Here is a 25506-nt window from a genome sequence, read left to right on the forward strand (position 1 = left end):
ATGCCTGGCCAGTATTTATACTTTTACTGAAAGCTTTTAATTTGATAATTTCAGATCTAGATATTAATTTCAAGTTTATATATTCCAATTCTTTCATTTTAAGAAATGGATGAGGAAACTAAGACCTAAACATTTGAATTATTAAAGGGAAACAACTGACAACAGAGCTGGGGTCAGAACCCAGATCTCTCAGTGAGTACATTTCCTGCAGTTCCTTGCTGCCAACTCACAGATGTTAATACTGCCCAAATTTTCAGACATAATTTCCAGTTCAAAAGGAAGTGCGTTAGAAAGAGTTCCGAGACACCAAATAGCTTTTACACATCGGTGCTTTGGTGTGTTAGGTGTAAACAAACCAGAAGCATATTAATCAAATTTCTCTTAAAATATGCACGTATAGGCTGGGTGCGGTGGCTCACGCCTGTAATCCTAGCACTTTGGGAGGCCAAGGTGGACAGATCACCTGAGGTCAGGAGTTCGAGACCAGCCTAACCAACATGCAGAAACCCCGTCTTTACTAAAAATACAAAATTTGCCAGGTGTGGTGGCGCACGCCTGTAATTCCAGCTACTAGAGAGGCTGAGGCAGGGGAATCACTTGAACCCAGGAGGTGGAGGTTGTGGTGAGCTGAGATCGCACCATTGCACTCCAGTCAGGGCTACAAGAGCAAAACTCTGTCTCAGAAAAAAGAAAAATGCAAGTATAAAACCAGTGAGGAAAAAAATCCCTAGAAAATGCTTTTAGACATCATAGAGCCATTTCTTCCCCCTCCTCAACAAAATTGTTTTTTGCCAAACCCCAATGCAACTTGCTTTTCCAAGTATTAGTTTTTACTGCTGTTTTCAATAATGTATCAAACAAATGGGATCCACTCTCTCATCGATGCTCATGCATGATTGGCTAAGTGGGATGCAATAAGAGAAGTTGGCCTCACGCTAAGCAATAAGGATTCTGGTACAGTACTTTGTACTGCTAAAATTTCACCAGTGGTTACTGAGCCTGTACTGTAAAAACAGCTAGGGAAAAACAAGGATAAGTAAGATCTTGCTCTGGTTTCCAGGAACTAAAATATAAGGAGCGTGTACGCAGATAAATATAATTTAATGAAGAGAAAGATGATTGCTATAAAATAAAATGTTATACAATAAACAAAGCTTAATAGACGGAAGATATGCGTCTGTTAGGAGGAGACTCAGAAGAAAACAGAGACCACACACTTAAGTATTTGCACTGTTAGACATCTGTGAACCTTTACCTCAGTTTCCCATTTCTGACACAGGAATAATAATGCTGGTTAGTTTAAGCGAAATAATATTTGTAAGATTCATTCACCCAGCTGCTGGCACACAGGCAATATCAATAATTATTTTTTCCTTCACCCCAGCTCATCAACCCTATTCATGGTTTTAATCAATATTCTATTAGACAAATAGGGAACATCTTCAAGATGGTATCATTCTTTTCATTTGTTTAGTTTCTATGAGTAATTCTAGCTCGAAATTACTTGATAATGTCAGTATAGGATCATATACGCTACAGTTCCAAAAAGAGCAAAACGGAAAATGGAAAAATAAACATGGCGAACACAAACCTCTATTTCCAAATAATCCTGCCCTTCGAACTTCATTTCACAAAGATAAAATGCCAAGATTTGATTAACACTTTCAAATCTAGCATATAATTTGGTACAAAGTAGGTGCTTTCAGTACATGCTTACTGAAAGAATTAGTGGATATGCAACAAACAATCTATTTAAGTCTACTTGATTCCATTTTAATTAGATACCATGGTAGACAGGATTCTTAGTGATGCTAATGATACCTGCCCTTGTATCATCCCCTATCTTTTGAGTGTAGGTGGAATCTGTGAATATTATGAGCTATCATTCTGTGAATGGCAAAGTGATTTTTCAGTTGATTTTTGACTGTGTCAAAAGGGAAATTGGGAGCACTGGTGAGGATGGGAAGGAGAATAACTTAATCCCATGAGCACTTTCTTAGCAAAGTATTCTCCAGCTGATTATAGAAGAAGAAGTTATAGGGAATTAAAACACGAGAAATACCCGATGAGTCACTGATGATTTGAAAATGGAAGCAACCATGTGAGAAGGAATGTGGGCAGCTTCTAGCCAACAGGAAATGGAGTCCTCAGTTCTACAACTGCAAGGGATGGCATTTCAGCCAACAGCCTGGATGAGCTCAGAGGAGCGTTCTTCTTCAGAGACTCTCGATTAAGGATCCAGCCTGGCTAATAGCTTAATATTAGCCTTGTGAGAACTGAAGCTAAGAACCCAATTGAGTCTGCACAGACCTGTGACCTACAGAACCATGAGGTAATAAATGGGCTGTATCGTAGGCTGCTAAGATTTCATGCATCTCGGCATATAATACAGGCCTAAGAAAAATCAGTATCATAATTCCAGTTCTGCAAGTAAACTGATGACAGTATATGGAAGGTTAGAACAATAATAGTAACGACAACATTTAGTGATGTAAAATGTGGATCCTGTGCCAAGTCCTGGGCTTTTTAGAGATGTTACATTCAGTCCTCACACCAGCCTTACGGGGTAGCTACAGAAAATATCCACCTTTCCACAGAGAAGCAAACAAAGAGTTAGGAAAGTTTAACAACTTTCCTAATGTCATACAACTAGAAAATAGTAGAATCATGTCACACTTACTGATTTGAGAGTCTGAAGTCTCAACCACTGAGTATACTACCTCTTAATAGGTGAAAACAGCCCAAAATAATTTCTTTTTAAATCTACACACTTAAAACATGTTTACTTTTCATTTAGAATGAGTTGAAGTAACCAATGCATATCACCACATGTCCAAAGGATTTATTACTCCCACTACTCTACTAAATGCAAGTGCCAGTAAGCTTAGGTTATAAGATGGGCACTTCGATGATTGCTGAACGAATTTTCTGTGTAATCTGGGGAAGGTGGGTTCTTATAAGAAAATAGGTTATGATGAGTTTTCAGTTAAGATGAGATACTGAAAATAAAGTCAGTGCTGCTGGCTTATCTGTGACCCTGAATTGAATCTGTGGGTCCCTCTGTGGAAAAGAACAAAAGAACACCACACCCTGGATGAGCCTGAGTTTGTACTGGTGAGGAGACCTTTCTCAAGCAGAGAGATGCACAGACCTGTGAACTCTCCTAAAGAACCAAAGGCTCTTTTTAAGAGATCTCATTGGCCATAGAAGTTTGGACACTGTAAGGCTTTTCTAACTAATAAATTTTGTGCTTAAGGAATGCTGGGAGGTCTTAGCTGACTAAAAGAGTAGACAGGGTATGAAGACCCTGAATCCAAATGGGCAAGCATGCTAGAATAAAACTCCAGTCTTGCTAGCAAAGAGCAACACACAAGCCACCCAGTCACCTGTCATCAAATTCTCACACTTTTCAGGATTAAATTCAAATCTTTCAAAAGATGCTCTCTCTCTCTCTCTCTCTCTCTCTCTCTCTCTCTCTCTCCCCCTCTCTCTCTCTCTCATATCTCGTCTTCCTTCATATCCCCACATGTACTATTCTCTTGACTTAAGTGCAGCTGCGTATAGTTTGATAAGTACTGGAGTACTGCAATCAAACCGTGGCCCACAATTCTGAGCTTCCACTAACAGAATGTCCTGCTCACATCCAGCTAACTCTTACTCATACCTTAAATTCAGTATAAGCATATTCTGAACACCCTGTGCAATGTAGATGTATTCCTATGTGCTGCATTCACACACATTTTTGTCCTCTGTAGATCTTAATCTGTCATTCCACACTCCTAGGCTATAAGGGACCACATCTTACCAGACTCTGTATATCTAGTGCCTAGGACAGTACTTGGCATTTCCAGTAAATGTTAATTAAATTACTGATGAATGAATAGTCGAGAAGGCTGAGGCAGGCTTTATTGTCCTGGCTGAGTGTGTCATAATAGCTAAAGGTTATATGCAGCTTACTGCACGGTACGCCGTGTAGTGAACACTTTACAGCTTATTTAATGCACAAAAAGTTAAGGAAGAGGTATTACCATTATTCTCATTTTAGAGATGAGAAATCAAACACAGAGAAGTTTGTCCAAGATAAAACAGCAGAAGCAGGGTTTTAAATTTCTGGCTTTGGAGTCCATGCTCTTAACCATAATACCCAACTTTTAAAAAATTCAGGGCCCACAGTGATACTCGGGAGCAATTTCTTGAGGAAAAATTAAGAAAAAAAAGTAAAACATGAAAAACGTTATGCTTTTGTGATATAACTGCTATAAAATATCTATTTTCCTTTTTTATGAATGATTTTAAAAAGACAAATAAGTGGAAAATCATGATCAAAGATGAGGGTGAGGAGTGAGAGACGTCGGGGGAAGAAGTTCAAGTCCAAATAAATACAATACACCAAATGAAAAAGTCTCAAGTCTTTCTGGCCACAAACTCTTTCTTATGTAGGTCTATGGAAAAAAGACTTATTTAACTAAAAAAAATTAACTTATACAAAACTTCACTGATTCAGCTTTACACAGGGTAAAACCAAAACACCGTGTCTTCAAGAGGACTCCAAAAATAATTGTGGCAGATCCATTCATTTAAGAGATACCTGTTGAGAAGCTACTATGTGACCAAGGAACTGTGCTGGCAATGAAGACACAGTTATGAGCCAAGCAAAGGTGTTCACTACCCTTTTCCCAGTGAGAGCTAATGTAACCAGTCACCCATGCTAAGTGTGTGAAATGCATTATCTCATTTATTCATCACACAACTGTCCAAGTAATAAGAAAATTAACTTGCCCAAGCAGAAAAGGTCAATCAATGACCAAGTTCAGATAAGAGGTTGGGTCAGTTGACCTTGGTACCTGTCATCCAAACCGCAGTTCTGTGGCTAAATCTAAGTAATACTGAAGTGCAAATTTAATGTATTAGTACTACAATCACAGTGCCAATCACTGAAAAGTAATCCTCAAATGTTAATGACTATAACCCATTCTTCTTCCTCAAGCTATAACTTACATTATTTAAAACTGATTCTCAGAAAAAGAAATAGCTACTTCAATTTTTTTGCTATTTTTCAGTTTGAAAAGGAAATACATCACCCCCTCAAAAAACTAATTCCTTTTCAAACTAACCTTTGTATCTAGGCTTGCATTTTAACTTGAGTATAGCATTAATTCACGGCAGTACTCCCCAAATTCAACTTAGGTTATCATGGGCACGGCAACACTTATAACTGACCATTGCCAAAAAGCTTATGCACTGATTTGCCATACTAATTCTCATGGTTACTTCATACCTAATTGCTTTTTATGAATTGATATTTTCAGCTAGCATAGTACCTGACACACAGTAAGTTATCTGGTCTTTAAAACAAAAAACAAAAAAAAATTACTATTGAATATCAATGTGTCTATTCTTCATAAACAGATGATAATTCCTCTGTTTATGTGCTAGACAAGTATCAGCTAAATTACACAGGTTTGCTAAATGCTAGATAAACAAATTATTGCCTTCTAAGGAAAACAGAGACACGTCTCATTGCCAAAAACATTCCCTGGAATTGCATATGCCAAATGACCTGGGTTTTTAATTCCAAGACCAAAATACCTGATTTTAAAAGATGAGTATCTACCTTCTGGGCAAAACTGTTGAATTCTTATTTTTCCTGCCATAAGTTGAGGTTCAGGAACCCTCAAATTATAGGTTTCAAGCAATCATTTAATTTAGATTAAATTAGACAGCAATTGTATGTTAAATAAACATGAAATGGCTCTAAATGTATTTGTTAAAGATTAAGAATTCCATGACACATAAGCTTCTATTACATATTTGTTATTGGGATTTTTTAAATAAATCACCATTTAATTGAAATTCTTAAAGAATATTTGCAAAAGAAAGCAGAAAATTTAGCAAACTTCGTAAGAATCTAATAAGCCCAACAGAATAGTTAGGGTAGTTTTTTCCCCCTTCTTTTTTTAAAGCAGGCAACTCTCCAACACCAGAGCAGAATATCTGCAGTACAAACTTGGCCAAATCCTACACCATCTCTACAGATGCCATGATTCAACCTGCCAATATGGATAAAATGAGGGTTTCTTTTCAAATATTTATCACAGTGGTTTTGTTTTGTTTTAGTCTATTCCCACCTACCATTAAAAAAATTATTCAAAGAAAATAAAGACAGTCTCAAATTTCCTTGAAATATTTCCATATAACTATCATTCTTTGGGGAAGAACATTAAATATGCCATAGCATATTGCATCATGGTTTTTATCTTGCATGGTTTTCCTACTTTCAAAACTTGGAGGTGTGGGACATGAAAAGGGAGTCTTCCCTCGATTATGCCAGAGGTCTTGCATCTTAAGGCATAGTTTATTTGTGATTGAGGCCCAATATCCAACTTATATAAAATGCTATAAAACCTTCATAATGGTAAAGACAATATTTCAGGAAAGGTGGTGACATTTTAGGTCAAACACTTCAAGACACTTAGGGGATCTAAAAGAAGATGACAAGATTGTGGAACTGAATGATAAGAAAGTGAGGTAAGCAGAGGACAGATTCACAATGGGGAGTTGCTAGGACTTTAGGGAATAGCTGGGTATGTACCAGAATAAATGAAAAAGCACAATGCTGGCCATTTTAGAATCATTTGAACTGGGAGGTCATGGATATCTTTCAACAAGGGTCTGTAATGAGATTAGGCAACTACTTTTCAAACCAAAGAAGCTCAAAGATGCATTAGGCTGGGAATCTAGCTGAAATACACTAGAGATCTGCAGCTGTCGGGTCTATAGCTGGAATAGACTACCCATAGACTGTGAGTTCAGATTTTTCAAAAATAGTTAAAATTTCAGAATCTGGATATTAGTGGACAGATCTGTAAGACTAAAAATGTAAAACTTTATTAAAGTGGGACCATCAGCATTTCACTTATCCCAATCACAAGTGTTATAGCTTCAGAAAACATAGCAACTGGGTGTTCAGAATTACCTAATTAATAATGGGGGACAAAAGAAATTCAAAGTGACTATTAAGGGAATAAAGCTTTTATCACTATCACTATGTGTCAAAAGAGTTGTGTAACTCATCATAATAATTTCCAACTGCAGACAAATTCACTGAAGAGACATTACTTATCTTAGGAGATACCCAGGTGTTCTCTTCCAGCTGCTCAAAGAGGTCTAGGCATTTGTTGATTTTTATTACCATAAAAGTATTAACTTCTTAGGAAAATTATCTAACATACTTTGTGAAGAATCAGCAACAGAGCCAGGGTGGCACCAATGATTCTGAATTTGGATAATATGAAACAATAATTACAAATGATATTAGCAACTAAATCTAGCTCAGGTTCTATAACCTACTGAATAACTGAACCTGACAATTCCCATCTCTGGGCTTTGTTTCTCTAAGAGTCAAATATATGTGTTAGATTAAATCATATTTCTTAAAGTGGGGTTAAACTCTAGTTAGTCAGAATCACCTGAGTGTTTGTTAAAATGCAGATTCATAAGCCTCATCCCAGACCAAGTTTGAATCTAAATCTCTGCATTTAAAGTAAGTTCCTCTATTGAGGTTTGAGTTTCTCACTGAGGTCCTTCTACCTGGAATGAGGTTTGAAGGTCATCTGACTACAAAATCTTGGAAGGCTTCCTTCTAGCTGTGTAATTTCAGTTGATCCTTTGGCAACTTTTATAACTTTGTAGTAGGCAACAACTTAAGCCTACCTACCAAAACAGAAACAAAAAACAGGTCCAGTTTTGATTTATCAACAAGATAAATAATAGAATACATTGTTACTCCAGGTTTAGACTTCCATCAAATTGTGTGGGAGGTGGCATTTCATCCTGGCCTTTTACTTCTCCCCTGCATCCCAACTTCCTGTTCTAGTTCTCTTTTCTTCTTCCCTCTAATCCTGTGAAATCTTCTTTGAAACAATGAATTTACGTCAATGGGTTGTTTTTATCAGGTAGCTTTAGATCTGGGAGACAAACATCTCAACATTAAATGAAAATACTTGTAAAACTCATAGAAAAGTATCAACACTGTAAGACTTATATGACTGCTTGTTAATTCTAGAAAGGTACAACAATTTTTCTTCTCTAGGAAGATTTCTCAAATGGAATTGTATCCTGGCTCTCACAAAATATAGTCCTAAAGGAAACTATGTACTCACATTTAACACAAAACTGCTTACCACCGTATTGGTTAGCTTTTTGATGACTTATAAAGAGTTAAATGTCAACATGAAGAAAACCTTCCAAAAACAGCAAATAAATAGTTTAGGTATCATGATAAGGGGCAACTCCTTGGAAATGATAATTTGCAAAATGACACACATGTAAGTGCCTTTCTGACTTTGTGTTTCTAATAATTATCAATTTTCTTTGAAGTACACTGGCTATTCTTTATAATTAGGCCTTTACATTAGTTGTGGCTTATTACTGATTAGCTCAAGCATTTATTGAAAAAAAGTTTTCTATGTTGTACTTACCTCTTTATTACCAACAACTTAAAAGGGCAGAGGTTTTCTGCACATTGCTAGCCAGTTTTCCCAACACCACTTATTAAACAGGGAATCCTTTCCCCATTGCTTGTTTTTGTCAGGTTTGTCAAAGATCGGATGGTTGTAGATATGTTGTGTTGCCTCCGAGGCCTCTGTTCTGTTCCATTGGTCTATATCTCTGTTTTGGTACCGGTACCATGCTGTTTTGATTACTGTAGCCTTGTAGTATAGTTTGATGTCCAGTAGTGTGATGCCTCCCGCTTTGTTCTTTTTGCTTACGATTGTCTTGGCTATGCTGGCTCTCTTTTGGTTCCATATGAAGTTTAAAATGGATTTCTCCACATTGGTAGCTTGATGGGGACACCATTGAATCTGTAAATTACTTTGGGCAGTACGGCCATTTTCACGATATTGATTCTTCCTAACCATGAACATGGATGTTTCTCCATCTGTTTGTGTCCTCTCTTATTTCGTTGAGCAGTGGTTTGTAGTTCTCCTTGAAGAGGTCCTTTAGTTCCTTGTTAGTTGTATTCCTAGGTATTTTATTCTCTTTGTAGCAATTGTGAATGGCAGTTCATTCTTGATTTGGCTTTTTGTTAGTCTGTTATTGCTGTACAGGAATGCTTGTGATTTCTGCACTTGATTTTGTATCCTGAGACTTTGCTGAAGTTGCTTATCAGTTTCAGGAGATTTTGGGCTGAGATGATGGGGTCTTCTAAATATACAATCATGTCATCTGCAAATAGAGACAATTTGACTTCCTCCTTTCCTAGAACTTCCAATACTATACTGAATAGGAGTGGTGAGAGAGGGCAACCTTGTCTCATGCCTGACTTCAAAGGGAATGCTTCCAGTTTTTGCCCGTTCAGTATGATATTGGCTGTGGGTTTGTCATAAATAGCTGTTATTATTTTGAGATACATTACATTATACCTAGTTTACTGAGGGTTTTTAGCATAAAGGGCTGTTGAATTTTGTTGAAGGCCTTCTCTGCTTCAGTTGAGATGATCATGTGGTTTTTGTTTTTGGTTCTGTTTATGTGGTGGATTATGTTTATAGACTTGGATATGTCGAACCAGCCTTGCATCCCTGGGATGAAGCCTACTTGACTGTGATGGATAAGCTTTTTGATGTGCTGTTGCATTCAGTTTACCAGTATTTTATTGAAGATTTTTACATCAATGTTCATAATGGATATCGGTCTGAAGTTTTCCTTTTTAGTTGTGTCTCTGCCAGGTTTTGATATCAGGATGATGTTGGTCTCACAAAATGAGTCAGGGAGGATTCCCTCTTTTTGTTTTGTTTGGAATAGTTTCAGAAGAAATGGTATCAGCTCCTATTGGTACATCTGATAGAATTCAGCTGTAAACTCGTCTGGACCTGGACTGGTTTTGGTTAGTAGGCTATTAATTACTGCCTCAACTTCAGCCCTTGTTATTGGTCTATTTAGGGTTTCAACTTCTTCCTGGTTTAGTCTTGGGAGAGTGCAAGTGTCCAGGAATTTATCCATTTCTTCCAGACTTACTGGTTCGTGAAAGCAGAAACTGGACCCCTTCCTGTCACCTTACACTAAAATTAACTCCAGATGGATTAAAGATTTAAACGTAAGACCTAACACAATAAAAACCCTAGAAGAAAACCTAGGCAAAACCATCCAGGACATAGGCATAGACAAGGACTTCATGACTAAAACACCAAAAGCAATGGCAACAAAAGCCAAAATAGACAAATGGGATCTAATTAAACTTCAGAGCTTCTGTACAGCAAAAGAAACAATCATTAGAGTAAACCAGCAAGCAACAGAACGGGAAAAAATTTTTGCAATCTACCCATCTGACAAAGGGCTAATATCCAGAATCTACAAAGAACTAAAACAGATTTACAAGAAAAAAACAAACAACCCCATTCAAAAGTGGGTGAAGGATATTAACAGACACTTCTCAAAAGAAGACATACATGAGGCCAACAAACATATGAAAAAATGCTCATTATCACTGGTCATTAGATAAATGCAAATCAAAACCACATTGAGATATCATCTCACACCAGTTAGAATGGTGATCATTAAAAAATCTGGAGACAACAGATGCTGGAGAGGATGTGGAGAAATAGGAACATTTTTGCATTGTTGGTGGGAGTATAAATTAGTTCAACCATTGTGGAAGACAGTGTGGCAATTCCTCAAGGATCTAGAAATAGAAATTCCATTTGACCCAGCAGTCCCATTACTGGGTATATAACGAAAGAATTATAAATTGTTCTACTAAAAAGACACATACACTCGGATGTTCACTGAGGTACTGTGTACAATAGCAAAGACTTGGAACCAATCCGAATGCCCATCAATGATAGACTGGACAAAGAAAATATGGCAATATACACCATGGAATACTACGCAGACATAAAAAACAGTGAGTCTGTGTCCTTTGTAGGGACTTGATTAATCTGGAAACCATCATTCTCAGCAAACTGACACAAGAACAGAAAATCAAACACCGCATGTTCTCACTCATTGGCAGGTGTTGAACGATGAGAACATGTGGACACAGGGAGGGAAGCATCACATACTGGGGTCAGTTGGATGGGGGAGGACTAGGGGAGGGACAGCTGGGGGTGGGGAGGGTGGGGAGGGATAACATGGGGAGAAATGCCAAATATAGATGATGGGGGAATAGAGGCAGCAAACCACCTTGCCATGTATGTACTTATGCAACAACCCCGCATGATCTGCACATGTACCCTAGAACATAAAGTACAATAAAAAAAGGGGGCAGAGGTTCGATTTGCATAGAGGATCTGAAACATGTAATATTACTAAACAAAAGCAACTTGGGCTATATTGAACAAACCAGAGAACTAAATATGAGAGGCCGTGACTCTTAACAGAAAACAATTGTTCAGGCCCCTAGGATTAAAACCAAGTTTTTAAACAGGAGAACTCACATTAATTCTACTGCCATCATTTAACTAGTACTAAAAACAGTTTCTTTGGAACAAGGAAAACCAGGTTCATTGTTTTCTGTTGAAAACAATAGAGGCAGCACCATTTGTAGGGCTATGCAGTCAAACTGTATGTGAATGCATTATCCAAGAGTATATGAACCTTTTAGCGGAGGAGAGACAGACAATAAACGTGAAAAGGTAGTAAGACTGTGTGATTTGGTGGCTTAACTTAGGGGCAACTTTTAATGATCACCTGCAAAAAGTCTAAAATGCTTAAGTCTATTCTTAACCTAAGTAGGAAAAGCTATAAATATTATATATTAAGTGCACTATATAAAATATTTCTTTAATAATATTCTGTTATTAATAGTTTTATCTCCCTTGCTTTATGAAACACTCCTCTCACCTGGCCAAGTGCCATCACATTCTTGGATTTCCCCCTTTCTCCTCCTTTCCCCCAGGTCAAGCTGCCAACTCCTCTACCTCCTTCCACCTGAGAAGCGTTAAGTACTCCTGAGAGACTATGGCCTCAGCACTCCACTCTCCCTTTGCAAACATGGTCCCTCAGTGAATGCTTTCACTGTCACAGTTATATCCATTATCACCAAACCAAAGACCGAAATCTCCTACTCTTCCTACTCTCCTTTTCTAGCCCTTATCTCCAATCAGAAATTGCCAGAAAAGCATTTCTTTGCACATCCACTTGATTTAAATTGCATGTGCTTAAATATAATCCATTATCCATCATCCTCAGTTTTTCCTCCTGATGTCCCTACTTTGGCCAATAGGTAATCAAGATTGTGAAACCTTAATGTCTATCAATGCTAATGACACTCTATCTCAAACTACTCAAGACAAATGAGCTTAAACTCCACAGTTTGGTGATCAGGGCCCCAATACACCATTATTGTCAAAATGACTGCACAAAATAGGCTTTCTTTCTGGAGCATGTATTAATGAGAGCATAGACTTTGGATCCTGAATTTCATCCCTCTCACTGTCATCAGTGTCATCTCAGACATATTTTTGTGAATCTCTATTTCTTCTTCAGTAAATTGGGGATAATAATACCCAAGATTAAGATGAATACATCAAAAAAAATGCATTTATTTACTTTGCCAAATGCAAGGACACATTAAAAGCAGCAAATGGTTGCTGGAGAACAAATGTGATCTCTTCACTCGTGTCCTTTCCATCTGCTTTTCCTCCTCCTCTCATCTATGTCTAACTCATCACACAAGAGCAACTCTGCTGCCCCCACCACAACATTCAGATAAGTGTCTCTGATCACTACACCTTTTGCTTGCAGTATTTGCACAATGAGATACTGTCTTTTTTTTCATATAAGCATGTCTTCTCTGTTTTCAATTTATTTGTGAGATTTTGAAAGAGTAGTTCAATATCCTAATTCTTGGCACATCGGCTAATAAACACAGTAGCATTTACTGAAAACAACAGCATCAGTTTTTCTCAAATTCATGTCCAGAGGTCCAGGGGGATGCTTCAATTGTGCAGTGCCCATGTTTGATCCTGAGTTCTTCCTCATGACTGACTGCAAACACCATGACAGTGTCTCAGCAGAGATATCAGTGCTCGGACTTTTTCTGTGCTCTTTCCTAAGAAACATAAGATTTCATATTTGCCAGCTTTGAAAGCATTTCAGCTCACGTTTACTATTTTCTCTCTACCACAAACATTCACAGAACTTCTAAGAGCATATGCAAACTGAAGTGTATCCTCTCTGTTTGAGCACAATATACTCTCAGAATGTATTTTAACATCAATAAAACGTGGACTCCTCCCCAGAAATACTTAGCAAAGCCTCTTAGGTTCCGGAAATAAACATTCTAGGATGCTCTGCAGGCCAGATGTGCAGTCTGCTGAGATGGCATCGTGGGAGAGAAAAGAAAGAACCCAAGCCCATTAAACTTACGATCTTGGCAGAGTAGCTTTACTTTTCTCTTCTTTTCTTTGCGAAGCCATGGTCAGCAAGTCCTTTGCTCCTGGCTTCTGTTTATCTACACTTTTTGGTTGTTTGTGAACACTGATCAAATGAGGAAGGCAGAGGTGTTTCAGAGTAATGGCTGATGGGCAGGTAGAATGCTGTGCCTCAATCCAAAGTGTTTATGAGCCTGTTTTCCTCTCTGAAGCTCAACAGCTTCTACCTCAAGTTTCCATAGTTTCTCTATGAAGCCCAATAGCTGCTTTCTGTCTCATTATCCACAAAATATAGTCAAAATTTTACACCACTTTATTAACTGTATTATTTTGAGCAAAACATTTTGCCACCCTGAGACACAGTGCTCTCACTTTCTCATTTGTAAAACTAAGAAATTGTTGCAGATGATGTCAAAGTACCTTTGCATTTATGATTCTACATTAGTCAATGATTCATCTCCACCCCCACATAACAGAGATCTGTGGGTCAAACTCTAATTACTCTCTTCAATACTCCAAGAAATGGCTGCCAAATTTCTGGCTAGTGACTGACATTTCACATTCACGCTAGTGCACTTTCAAACACAAACCATCCCTGAGCCTTTACTTTGTTCTTTGGAGATGTCTGCTTCCGTCATCCCAAGAAAATGCAAGAACAGTCAAATGCAGGTGTTTGGGCATGGCCTAACGACTAAGGTTCTTTGTCTTTTCCCGTTTTTTTTTTTTTTTTTTCCCAGCACAGGGTGGGGGAGGGTCTGTTTTAATGCACAGAAAAAGTCACAAAGGCTGATGCGAAGCCTTAACATCTACTCTAGTTTCCTGAAATTCCCTCTGAAGTCTACAGGAACTCTGTACTCTGAGGGTTCAGTCCCATAATTGGTAAATGAGAAAATATCCAAAGGAACACAATTTTAAAGTTAACAAAGAAAAAACTGTAAATAGAGAAAAAGTGATTTTGTTGTCGTTGTTATTGGAAAAAAATATAGGAGTTAAAACAGCATATTTATTTCGTTTTAATTTCTGGGCTGTCAGACATCAGCTCTGAAACCCTGATTCAGAACACATGCGGGGTCCCTTTGAAGTTCTGACTGCTTTTTTTTTTTTTTAACAATGGTAAAAAGATATAAAGAAATTAAACATCAACATAATCATAAAACAGAACTTCTGGACTCCTGACTTACAAATTGTCATTATTTCATTTGTTCAAGGCTTCATGTTCAAAGCTTCATTGTGGTGCATAGTTTTTTTTGTAATTTTTTCCTTTAAGCTCAACCTTAGCTATTCTTTCCCTCTCCAAAGTGAGGCATTCTACTTTTATTTTATTCAACTAAAAAAAATAGTTTCTTGTGGTTTTCTGAAAACAAGAAAGGAACAAGAAAGTCCAGAGCAATACAGTAAATGGAATCTTTTTAATAAAAGCCATAGCAATATAGGGCTTAGCTCTTTAAAGTAACCAGTTCTCTTGGCATAAAGACAAAAATGTACCTTAAATTTTCAGGCAATCTAAAGAAAATGTCTACTTGGTTTTCATGCTCTACTTACAAAGATCTTTATAGAAGATCTTTTAGGATCCTTAATAAAAACTGGGCAAATATGGCCTGACAGATGCCAGATTTAAAAACACGAATTTCCCACACACACAGACTAATGCACAAATGCATACAAACTGATTTACTGTTGTCAATCAGTGGTTATATATCTTTATTTGAACAAGATACACAAGAATTCTGTAATCCAACAATCCCTTTTAAATCTCAATACCCACAAACAAGCTACAAGTTTCTTAGTCCCAAAATCATGTTTCTCATTCTACTTTTTTTCCTATAATCTCTTCTTGGTTTTATTATGTAAAGTATTCTAATATTTATACTTTTTCCAAATACAGTTCTATAGTGCAACTTTTATTTCAGAGTTTCTTTTCTGCTGTATCCTTAATAGTCAAAATTTCAAAAATTATGTTTCTCATCCAATGTATTGACTCCAATACACTTGCAGTCATGATTAGTCATCCTTTACGTCAAGTTCCAACTCAGTACATCAAAGTTAAGTGGGGAATTGAAATAACTATTCCCATCAATGGTGTACTAAAGCCAGCTCATACTGGCTTGGGAGAACTAACAGCTAAATTTTCAGAAATTTTGTAAGCCTGATTTAAACACAGCCATTATAAATGTTAAATTATATAAACTTACCATTTAAAAATTATATTAGAAATGAAGCCATTATGTACCACACATTCATTATTTCTGAATTATTTTACTATATTTACTATTATTTATGTTCCTTGGGTTATTTATGTCTATTGTATGGATGGAACTGAAAAACTTGATTATGAATTGCTGTTGCAAGTCTTGTCTCAACTGTGTTAGCGAATTCCACATTGGAAGCCTGAAAGGAATGAATAGCCAGGTGGACGTCTTAGTCTGTCTGGGCTGCCATAACAAAATACCAAAAACTGGGTAGCTTACAGACAACACAGATATATTCCTCACATTTCTGGAGGGTGGGAAGTTCAAGATCAAGCAGAGAAAATGAGGATGCAGATTCAGTATCTGTTGAAGGAAGGCCCACTTTCTGGTGCAAACAGCACACTGTCACCATGTCCTCACATGATGGGAGGGGCAAGACAGCTCTCCGTGGTCTCTTTATTGAGGGCACTAATCCCATCTATTTAGGGCTCTGTCACTCTCATGACCTAATTAGCTCTCAAAAGCCCCACCTCCTAACATTATAACATAGGTGATAAGGTTTCAATCTTGAGAGGACACAAACATTCAGACCATAGTAGTATGGATATTTTTCTTGGTTTTGGTTTTTTGGTTTTTTTTTTAAGAGCTACTTTTTAAACATTTACCTGCAAATTACTAATTGTCTTCTGTGCCAGAATTATTCAAACAGCTAATTTACAATTTATAATGTGTATTTATATTTAATCTTGGATATTTCATCCTTAACTTCATGCTGTTATTTAATCCATTCACTGCTGGTCAATATATTGATTACTTTTTAAAATTCCCATCTTTTAGTAAAGGTTTTCACTTCTTTTCTGCCTAGAATAAAACTGCATTTTCACATCTACTGAACCACCTCTCAAAGCTTTAATGAAAACTTACATATGCTGTGATGTCAATATTAATTAGAAGGTTGGTATAAGATTCCTCTTATTTTCTGGCACAGGGTCAGGCACATGGGGTCCAAATGAAACCGAAAGAAAATTATGCATATTATTTGTTTAAAGGTGGGTGGAACCAATTCTGTATTGCTATGTCATTACCGTAGAATTTTGGACTGTAAGTGTCTAGAAGGGAGGTACCAAGTATGTCAAGTAGCCTGATTCCTTAAGTATTAAATAATCATCAGATGGATTGCCAAACATCCTCTCATTCTATTTTGACAACAGTGTCCATCTATAAATGAAAAACATTTCTGCATCAAGTAGTTTAAATTCTATTATTCTGACATGAGTGATTGTCTTGAATGCAAACAGATTTTAGACATGGCAAATTAAGTTCTTTTTATCCAGAAAGGATGTGGAAGAGATTTGGATAAGAACTGGAGAAAGTCTAACTGTGGAAATTAGCCACGTGTTGAAAAGATTGCATTATTTATATATCCTTATACAGCCTTTGGTCTAATACTAAAAAATGCTAGATTCCTCTCTGACAGAAAAGAGAAATAGAAAGTTTTTAAGCAGAGAAAATATCCATTTGTATGTGCTACAACCAAATTGCAATGTTTTCACTGAAAACTTTTTAGTTTTCTAATAGTTAAGATTAGTATTATTTGTAGTGCAGTAAATTACTAAACACATTATTTAAGCTCTAGCAGAACATAATTTTCAAGGTACATGAGCATGTTCTTGGTAAAATTATAATACCTATAGCTCAAAACTTCCATAGATTTAAAAAAATTTAGAGGTTGGGATAGTCTTATCCCAACCTCTAAATAATAGAGGATTATTCTAATTTTTGTTATTAGAGTAACTCTTGAAATTTATGTAATTAACAATTGTATCATTTTTGTTTTTTAAAATTAAAATGTGACCAATATTTCTTAATTTCCATACTATTGAGATTTCAGAGCAGACAATGCTTTGCTATGGAGAACCATCCAGTGTACTACAGAATGTTCATCAATACCCTTGGGCACTACTCACTGGATTCTGCTGGGGCCTTCAAGTTGTGGCAACCACAGTATCTCTAGGTGTTGCCAAATAATCTCTAGGAAAGCAAAATCATCTCTATTCGAGAACAACTGAATTAGGGCAATTTTTGGAGAAAATGTTAATTCAATGCATATCATATTTTCAAATGTTTCTTACTGATAAAGAAGAAAATTTAATACTAATAACTCATACTCACTTACTGGATACTTATATAGTTTTCTACAGTTTTAAAATATTATCTCATTTTATTCTCATAAAAATTTAGGGGTATAGGTTTTTATGTTCATTTTCACAGCTTAGAAAAGTGAATATATGAGAGGAAATCGCTTCCTAATGCTCACTCATCTACGGTACTGGTCACTATATACTGATACTAAGACCAACTGAGCAAGAATATTTAATGATGGTAAATACCTAACACTGGAGCGCCCAGCTATATAAAGCAAGTATCATTATATGTAACGGGAGAGATAGATCCCAATATAAAAATAGTTAGGGAATTCGATACCCCACTCTCAGCAGTGAACAGATTATCTAGATAGAAAATCCACACAGAAATATTAGATTGAAACTACACTAGACCTAGAAGACATTTAAAGACTATTTTATCTGATAGCTGCAGAATATACATTCTTCTCATCAGTACATGGAACATTCTATGGAATAGATCACATAATAGGCTACAAAACAAGCCTCAACAGATTTTAAAAAATTGAAATTATATCAGGTATCTTTTCTGACCACAATGGAATAAAATTAGAAATCACAAAGAAGAGGAATTTTGGAAACTGTACAAATACATGGATATTAAACGACATGCTCCTGAAGACCAATGGGTCAACGAAGAATTTAAGAAAGAAATTCAAAAAATTATTGGAACAAATGAAAACAGAAAATCAGTACCCAAAACCCATGGGACACAGCAAAAACAGTAGTAAGAGGGCAGTTCACAGCAATGAACTATAGATTTTGCATAAACAACCTAACAATGGATTACAATAAAACTAGAATAGCAAAAGCAAACCAAACCCCAAATTAGTAAAAGGGAAGAAATAATGTTTCGGAGAAGAAATGAACAAAATAGAGACCAAAAAATACAAAGGATGAATAAAATCAAAAGTTTTTAAAATAAAAGATAAACAAAATTAACAAACAATTAGCTAGACTAAGAACAAAAGAGATGAGATCCAAAGAAACAAAATCAGAAATGAGGAAGACATTACAACTGACGCCAACTATATGTCTATTCAACAACAGGACATTACAACTGACACCAACTATACAACTATGCAACAACCACAGGTACAAACCAACAAATTAGAAAACACAGAGGAAACAGATACATTTCTGGATACATACATCCTACCACGATTAAACCAGACAAAAAAAAAAAAAACCTGAACAGACTAATAACAAATAACAAGATAGAATCAGTAATAAAAAGTTTCCCAACCAAGAGAAACCAAGAACTAAATGTCTTCAAGGCTGAATTCTAACAAATATTGAAAGAAGAAATAACACCAAGTCTTCTCAAACTATTCCAAGATATTAAAGGAGAGAAAATTCTTCCAAACTCATGCTGTGAGGCCAATATTACCCTGATAATAAAACCAAATAAGGACAAAACAAAATAAGAAAACTATAGGCAGCTGGGCGTGGTGGCTCACGCCTGTAATGATAACACTTTGAGAGGCTGAGGTGGGTGGATCACCTGAGGTCAGGAGTTCAAGACCAGCCTGACCAACATGGAAAAATCCCACCTCTACTAAAAACACAAAATTACCTGGGCATGGTGGTGCATGCCTGTAATCCCAGCTACTCGGGAACCTGAGGCAGGAGAATCGCTTGCACCTGGGAGGTGGAGGTTGCAGTGAGCCGAGATAGCACCATTGCACTCCAACCTGGGCAACAAGAGCAAAACTCTGTCTAAAGAAAAAAAAAAAAAAGAAAATATAGGCTCAAACCCACAATGAATATAGATGCAAAAAAATTATCAAATAATACAAGCAAAATGAATACAAACACACATTAAAAAGATTATCCACCATGATCAAGTGATCATGGAGGCAAAGATGGTTCAACTTAGGCAAAACAATAGTTATGATACATCACATCAACAGAATGAAAGATGAAAGCCATATGATCATCACAATAGACACAGAAAGAGCATTTGAACCCACAGCCAACATCATATTGAATACCGAAACTTTTCCTGTAAGAACTGGAATGAGACAAGGATGCTGACTTTCATCATTTTTATTCAACTTAGTAGAAGTCCTAGTCAGAGCAATCAGGCAAGAGAATAACATAAAAGGCATTCACATGGGAAAGGAGAAATCAAACACCCTGTCTGCAGATAATATAATCACATATAAAGACACAAAGACTCCATCAAAGAATTCCTCAAATTGACAAATGAATTCAGTAAAGTTACAAAATATAAAATCAACATACAAAAAATCAGTAATACTTCTATACACCAATAATCAGATATCTGAAAAAGAAATCAAGAAAGCAATCCAATATACAATAGCTACAAAAAATATATGAGAATATATTTAACCAAGAAGGTCAAAGATTTCTATGATGACAACTATAAAACACTGATGAAATTAGTTGAAGAGGACACAAAAGTTGGAAAGACATTCTGTATTTATGAATTGGATGAATTAATGTTGTTAAAATAGCCTTGTTACCCAAAGCAATCTACAGACTCAATGCAATACCTGTCAAGTTAATGTAAAGATGTTGAGAGAGAGAGAGATTCCCATACAATAGTTGGGGACTTCAACACCCTACTCTCAGCACTGGGCAGATCATCTAGAAAGAAATGTCATTCTCTGCACAAATGAAAAAATCCTAAAATTTGTATGAAACTACAAAATACCCCAAACAGCCAAAAAGTCCTGAGCAAAAAGCCCCACAAAAAAAGAAAGCTAAAAGCATCACACTACCTGACTTCAAAATATACTACAAACCTATAGTAACCAACACATCACGGCACTGGTATAAAAACAGACACATAGATCACTGGAACAGAATAGAGGACCTAGAAATAAACTCACATATATACAGTCAACTGATTTTTGATAGAAGTAGCAAGAACATACATTGGGGAAGGGACAGTCTCCACATCATGCAGTATATTCATGCAATGAACCTGCTCATGTATGTCAAGAATCTAAAGTTAAACAAATAAATAAACAGTACTGGGAAAACTGAATATCCATGTGAAGAACAATGACAATAGATTCCTATCTATCACCATATGTGAAATTCAACTCAAAATGGATTACTTAAATGGAACATCCAAAACTATGAAACTACTAGAAGTAAACATAGGGGAAATGGTTTGGGACACTGGGTTGGGCAAGGACTTTATGGATAAGGCTTCAAAGAGAGAGGCAACAAAAGCAAAAATAAAGCAATGGGTTTATGTCCTGCTAGAAAGCTGCAGAGCAAAGAAAACAATCAACAGAGTGAAAAGACAACTTGGCGAATAGAAGACAATGTCTGCAAACTATTCATATAAGAAATTGGTATCCAGAATATGTATACAAGGAACTCAAACAACTCGACAGCAAAGTAAAACCAAATAATCTGATTTAAAAATGGACAGTTGATCAGAATAGACATTTCTCAAAAGAAGACATACAAATGGCTAACAGGCATATAACAAAATTCTCAACCTCCCTAATCATCAGGAAAATGCAAGTCAAACCACAATGAGATATCATCTCACCCCAGGTAGAATGGCTATTATCAAAAAGGCAAAAAATAACCAGTGCTGGTGAGGATGTAGAGACAAATGAACTCTTTATACACTGTTCATGGAAATGTAAATTAGTACATTTGGAAAACAGTATGGAGGGTCCTAAAAAGCCAAAAATGGAATGATCATAAGATCCAGCCATCTCACCGCTGAGTGTATAGCTAAAGGAAGGAAATCAGTGTTGTTCAGGGAATATCTGTACTTTTGTATTTATTGCAGTTCTATTCACAATAGCCAAGATATGGAATCAACCTATGTGTTCATCAACAGATGAATGAATAGAGAAAATGTGGTATAAATACACAATGGACTCTCATACAGCCATTAAAAAAGAATGAAATATTTTTGTTGTCATTTGTGGCTCTAGATGAGCCTAGAGAATATTATGTTAAGTAAAATAATCCAGGTTGGCACAAAAGAATAAATATCACACAATCTCAGTTACATGTGGAAGCCAAAAGAGTTTATGTCATGGAAGTAGAGAGCAGAAAAGTGTTTACTGGAGGTTGGGAAGTAAGTGGAAAGAGGGGGAGATAGGAAAAGGTTGGTAAATAGATACAAAATTACAGGTAGATAGGATAAATGCATTCTAGTGTTTCTACAACACTGTAGGGCGACTATGGTTAACAACAATTTATTCTGTTTTCAAATAGCTAGAAGAGAAGATTTTGAAAGTTCCCATCACAAAGAAATGATAAGCGCTTGAGGTGATAGATACGTGAATTTAATCATCACACACTGATTTAATCATTACACACTGTCTAGATGTATTGAAATATTACTCTGTACCAGGTCGTGACCATGTAAAATTATGTGTCAATTAAAATTTTTTTAAATGAGTACTAAGAATAAAAAAATTAAGCTCTGAATATGTAAAGGCACTATAACTGATGTGGCTGTGAGCTTCTATATTATGCTTATTTCTAGAATATTAATATTTTTAAAGAATATACATAATTTGGGAAGTACTAACTATTCAATTTGACATTTAAAAATGGTCCGTATAAGGCCAGGTGCGGTGGCTCACGCCTGTAATCCCAGCACTTTGGGAGGCTGAGGCGGGTGGATCACGAGGTCAAGAGATTGAGACCATCCTGGTCAACATGGTGAAACCCCGTCTCTATTAAAAATACAAAAAATTAGCTGGGCATGGTGGCACGTGCCTGTAATCCCAGCTACTCAGGAGACTGAGGCAAGAGAATTGCCTGAACCCAGGAGGCGGAGGTTGCAGTGAGCCAAGATCGCGCCATTGCACTCCAGCCTGGGTAACAAGAGAGAAACTCCGTCTCAAAAAAAAAAAAAAAATGGTCCGTATAAAGTGTTTTTCTCCTATATAGTAAGAGGCAGTATAATAAATTATGGCTTTTACTTTGGAATAATATATCCTACCCTGGAAAAAAGCACTGTAAACATGGCTAAATATACTATATATGCATAGTATGAGTACACAATAAAATACACTATGATGAGATCAGAGGTGCAAATTTAGTCAGATCCAATTGTAGGGGAGTTGCTCCCTTTCAAACTTCTGCATCTGGATAACGCTACAAATTACCATACATTCTAAGAATTACTCTCAAGTTGTTACTATTCTATCAATATGTCACTATCCTACCAAGCTACCAAGAGTAAACTGTGAGAAGGGCTCATGCTGTCTTGAGTTTGCCCTTTGGGGATTTTTGTTTTCTTTCCAGAATTGTGCATTATTGGTGGTATAATACAAAGAATTTGAGGTCCACCTTTGCCTAAGGAATTACCTAGCTATAGCTCCAAAGGCCTGTGGTCCTTCCTTTGACCTTTTGTCAAATTTTGCTTGTCGAATAATATGACATCACAAAATCTGTAGGGAATTCTTACATAAGCACTAAGGAATAAAGCTAGGCAAAATAATCTTAACATGCATCATATCATCTTATGGTGTGTCCCTCTTTAAAAAGTGATTGTAAACAAAACTTCACTACTTATGAATTAAGTAATTTAGAATTACCATTCTAGCTCATCTAGTGACAAATGTGTTTAACAGTTGTTCTGGGCATTGTTCTCTATCTCTTGGGAAACATTTTTCAAATCATAGAATTCCAATGATTTATGTAAGAATTGCCCTTCTTTTCTACATTGAACTTAACTGTTTCCCATTCAAAGAGAATCATAAAGAAAAAATGCACCTTTCTATGTGTGGCCTGGGACGACATCTTGCAGGACAGATCCCTGCTCTCAAGACCATTTGGGTTTAAATGCAGCAGGTTTCTATAGGCTTCCTTGTGGTTTCAATGCACAGGGAGCTAGTTTTTTCTTTTCTTGTGAGGCTGCTCCTAATGTGAAGAGATCTTCCTCCCATCCTGGGTTTTCTCTTTCCCGAAGTATGCTTTCAAACTGTTGTGTCTCCAGCACAGGAGTTTCTGGATAATCACGGGTTTAAATTAGGGCTTTCCAGGGCTTAAAAACCTTATGAAAAGTGCAGTGTACTCATGGTCGTATTAGCTGTTATTACATTCCTTTGTCAGTGGTCCTCAAAACTGATTGTGTGTATACTGAATACAGAACAGGTGGACTGTAATCTCTGGCTGTGAAGAGAAGGAATCTGCATTTTAAACAAGACTGCTCAGGTTAGTTGAATCTAACTGTAGGAGGCCCTCAAACAAGGTCTTCAGAATCCCTGCTGTACATTTTCTGGAGCTGCGAAGGAGCAAACAAACTGGGCTTCCTCTGCCACTATTGCATCCTCTAAATCTCTTCACCATCATTTTCCCCACCATAGGTAAATTACATGTACCCCTGAAGATCCTCTACAAACTCTACTTCACTATTTCATGCATTTGAAGCAGGGCATAAAACTATACTATCTTAATAACTCAAAATGTTTCTGGGCAGAGGAACCATCTGTATTTAGAAAAAGACATTTATATATGTATTTAGAAAAAGACATTTGGCACCATGGCTCACGCCTGTATTCCCAGCACTTTGGGAGGCCAAGGCAGGTGGATCACCTGAGGTCAAGAGTTTGAGACCAGCTTGCCCAACATGGTGAAAACCCATCCCTACTAAAAATACAAAAATTAGCTGGGCATGGTGGCAGGTGCCTGTAATCTCAGCTACTTGGGAGGCTGAGGCAGGAGACTCACTTGAACCTGGGAGGCGGAGGTTGCAGTGAGTTGAGATTGCACCACTGCACTCCAGCTTGCCTGGGTGATAGAGTGAGACTCCGTTTCAAGAAAGAAAAATAAAAAATAAAAAGACATTTAGAAGTGAAGAATTAGAACAAGATGTTATGGGTAAATGAGACAAAGAAAAAGGAGCAGAGGGGAGGGGAGAGGGAAGAGGGGAGAAGGGAGGGGAAGAGGAGAGGGGAAAGGGGAGGGTGAGAGGGGAAAGAGGAGAGGGAGAGGGGAGCGGGGACAGGAAAGAGGAAAGGAAAGGAAGAGAAAAGAAGGAAGGAAGGGAGAGGGAGGAAGGGAGGAAGGAAAGAAGGAAGGAAAGGAGGAAGGAAAAGAGAGAAAAAGAAAGAACTATTCTGCATTAGAAATAACTATAAAACTTGAGGATGGGGTGAAGGAAGGAGTCTAAGTGCTAAGTAATATGTCAAGAGGTTGTAGTTTAAAATGCACAGATGGCTGAAATACTTCTAGAAATTGGAATGTTCCATTTCTGTCTCATCTGGGATGGAAATCCCTTCAACTTCCCTGCACACAATAAATGCTTTCACACACAGAAACCTGCAGATTTGCTTCTTCATGAAAACATTTTTAAAGGGTTTACTTTTATATTAGCACTGATATTACGCAAGGTAGAAATGGCACTGTTGAGCTGTGGCAATAATCTTTTTTTTTTTTTTTTTTTTTTTTTTTGAGACGGAGTTTCGCTCTTGTTACCCAGGCTGGAGTGCAATGGCGCGATCTCGGCTCACCGCAACCTCCGCCTCCTGGGTTCAGGCAATTCTCCTGCCTCAGCCTCCTGAGTAGCTGGGATTACAGGCACGCGCCACCGTGCCCAGCTAATTTTTTGTATTAGTAGAGACGGGGTTTCACCATGTTGACCAGGATGGTCTCGATCTCTTGACCTCGGGATCCACCCGCCTCGGCCTCCCAAAGTGCTGGGATTACAGGCTTGAGCCACCGCGCCCGGCCGGCAATAATCTTTAAAATAAAGTTATTAAGAGGAAGCAGGCACACAGAGCCACAACATTCAAGAAACTATAA

The 25506-nt window shown here is 37.0% G+C and overlaps 1 protein-coding gene across 12 annotated transcripts in view; it reads right to left on the reverse strand.

The window, feature by feature from the left end:
* Positions 1–25506, reverse strand: part of HDAC9 (histone deacetylase 9) — a 919102-nt gene that overhangs the window by 70348 nt on the left and 823248 nt on the right. Inside the window, exon 24 of one of the 12 annotated variants that reach the window (XM_064380328.1) lies at positions 12523–13051. The exons of the other annotated variants lie outside the window; for them this stretch is intronic. Coding sequence (XP_064236398.1) covers positions 13050–13051 — 2 coding nt within the window. The 3' untranslated portion in view covers positions 12523–13049. Of the gene's footprint in view, positions 1–12522; positions 13052–25506 lie in introns of those variants that run through there. 12 annotated transcript variants of the gene reach the window in all.

This window comes from Aotus nancymaae, unplaced genomic scaffold (assembly GCF_030222135.1).
Source record: "Aotus nancymaae isolate 86718 unplaced genomic scaffold, 86718_ANA_hifiasm-v0.15.2.pri h1tg000025l, whole genome shotgun sequence".
Lineage (NCBI taxonomy): Eukaryota > Metazoa > Chordata > Mammalia > Primates > Aotidae > Aotus > Aotus nancymaae.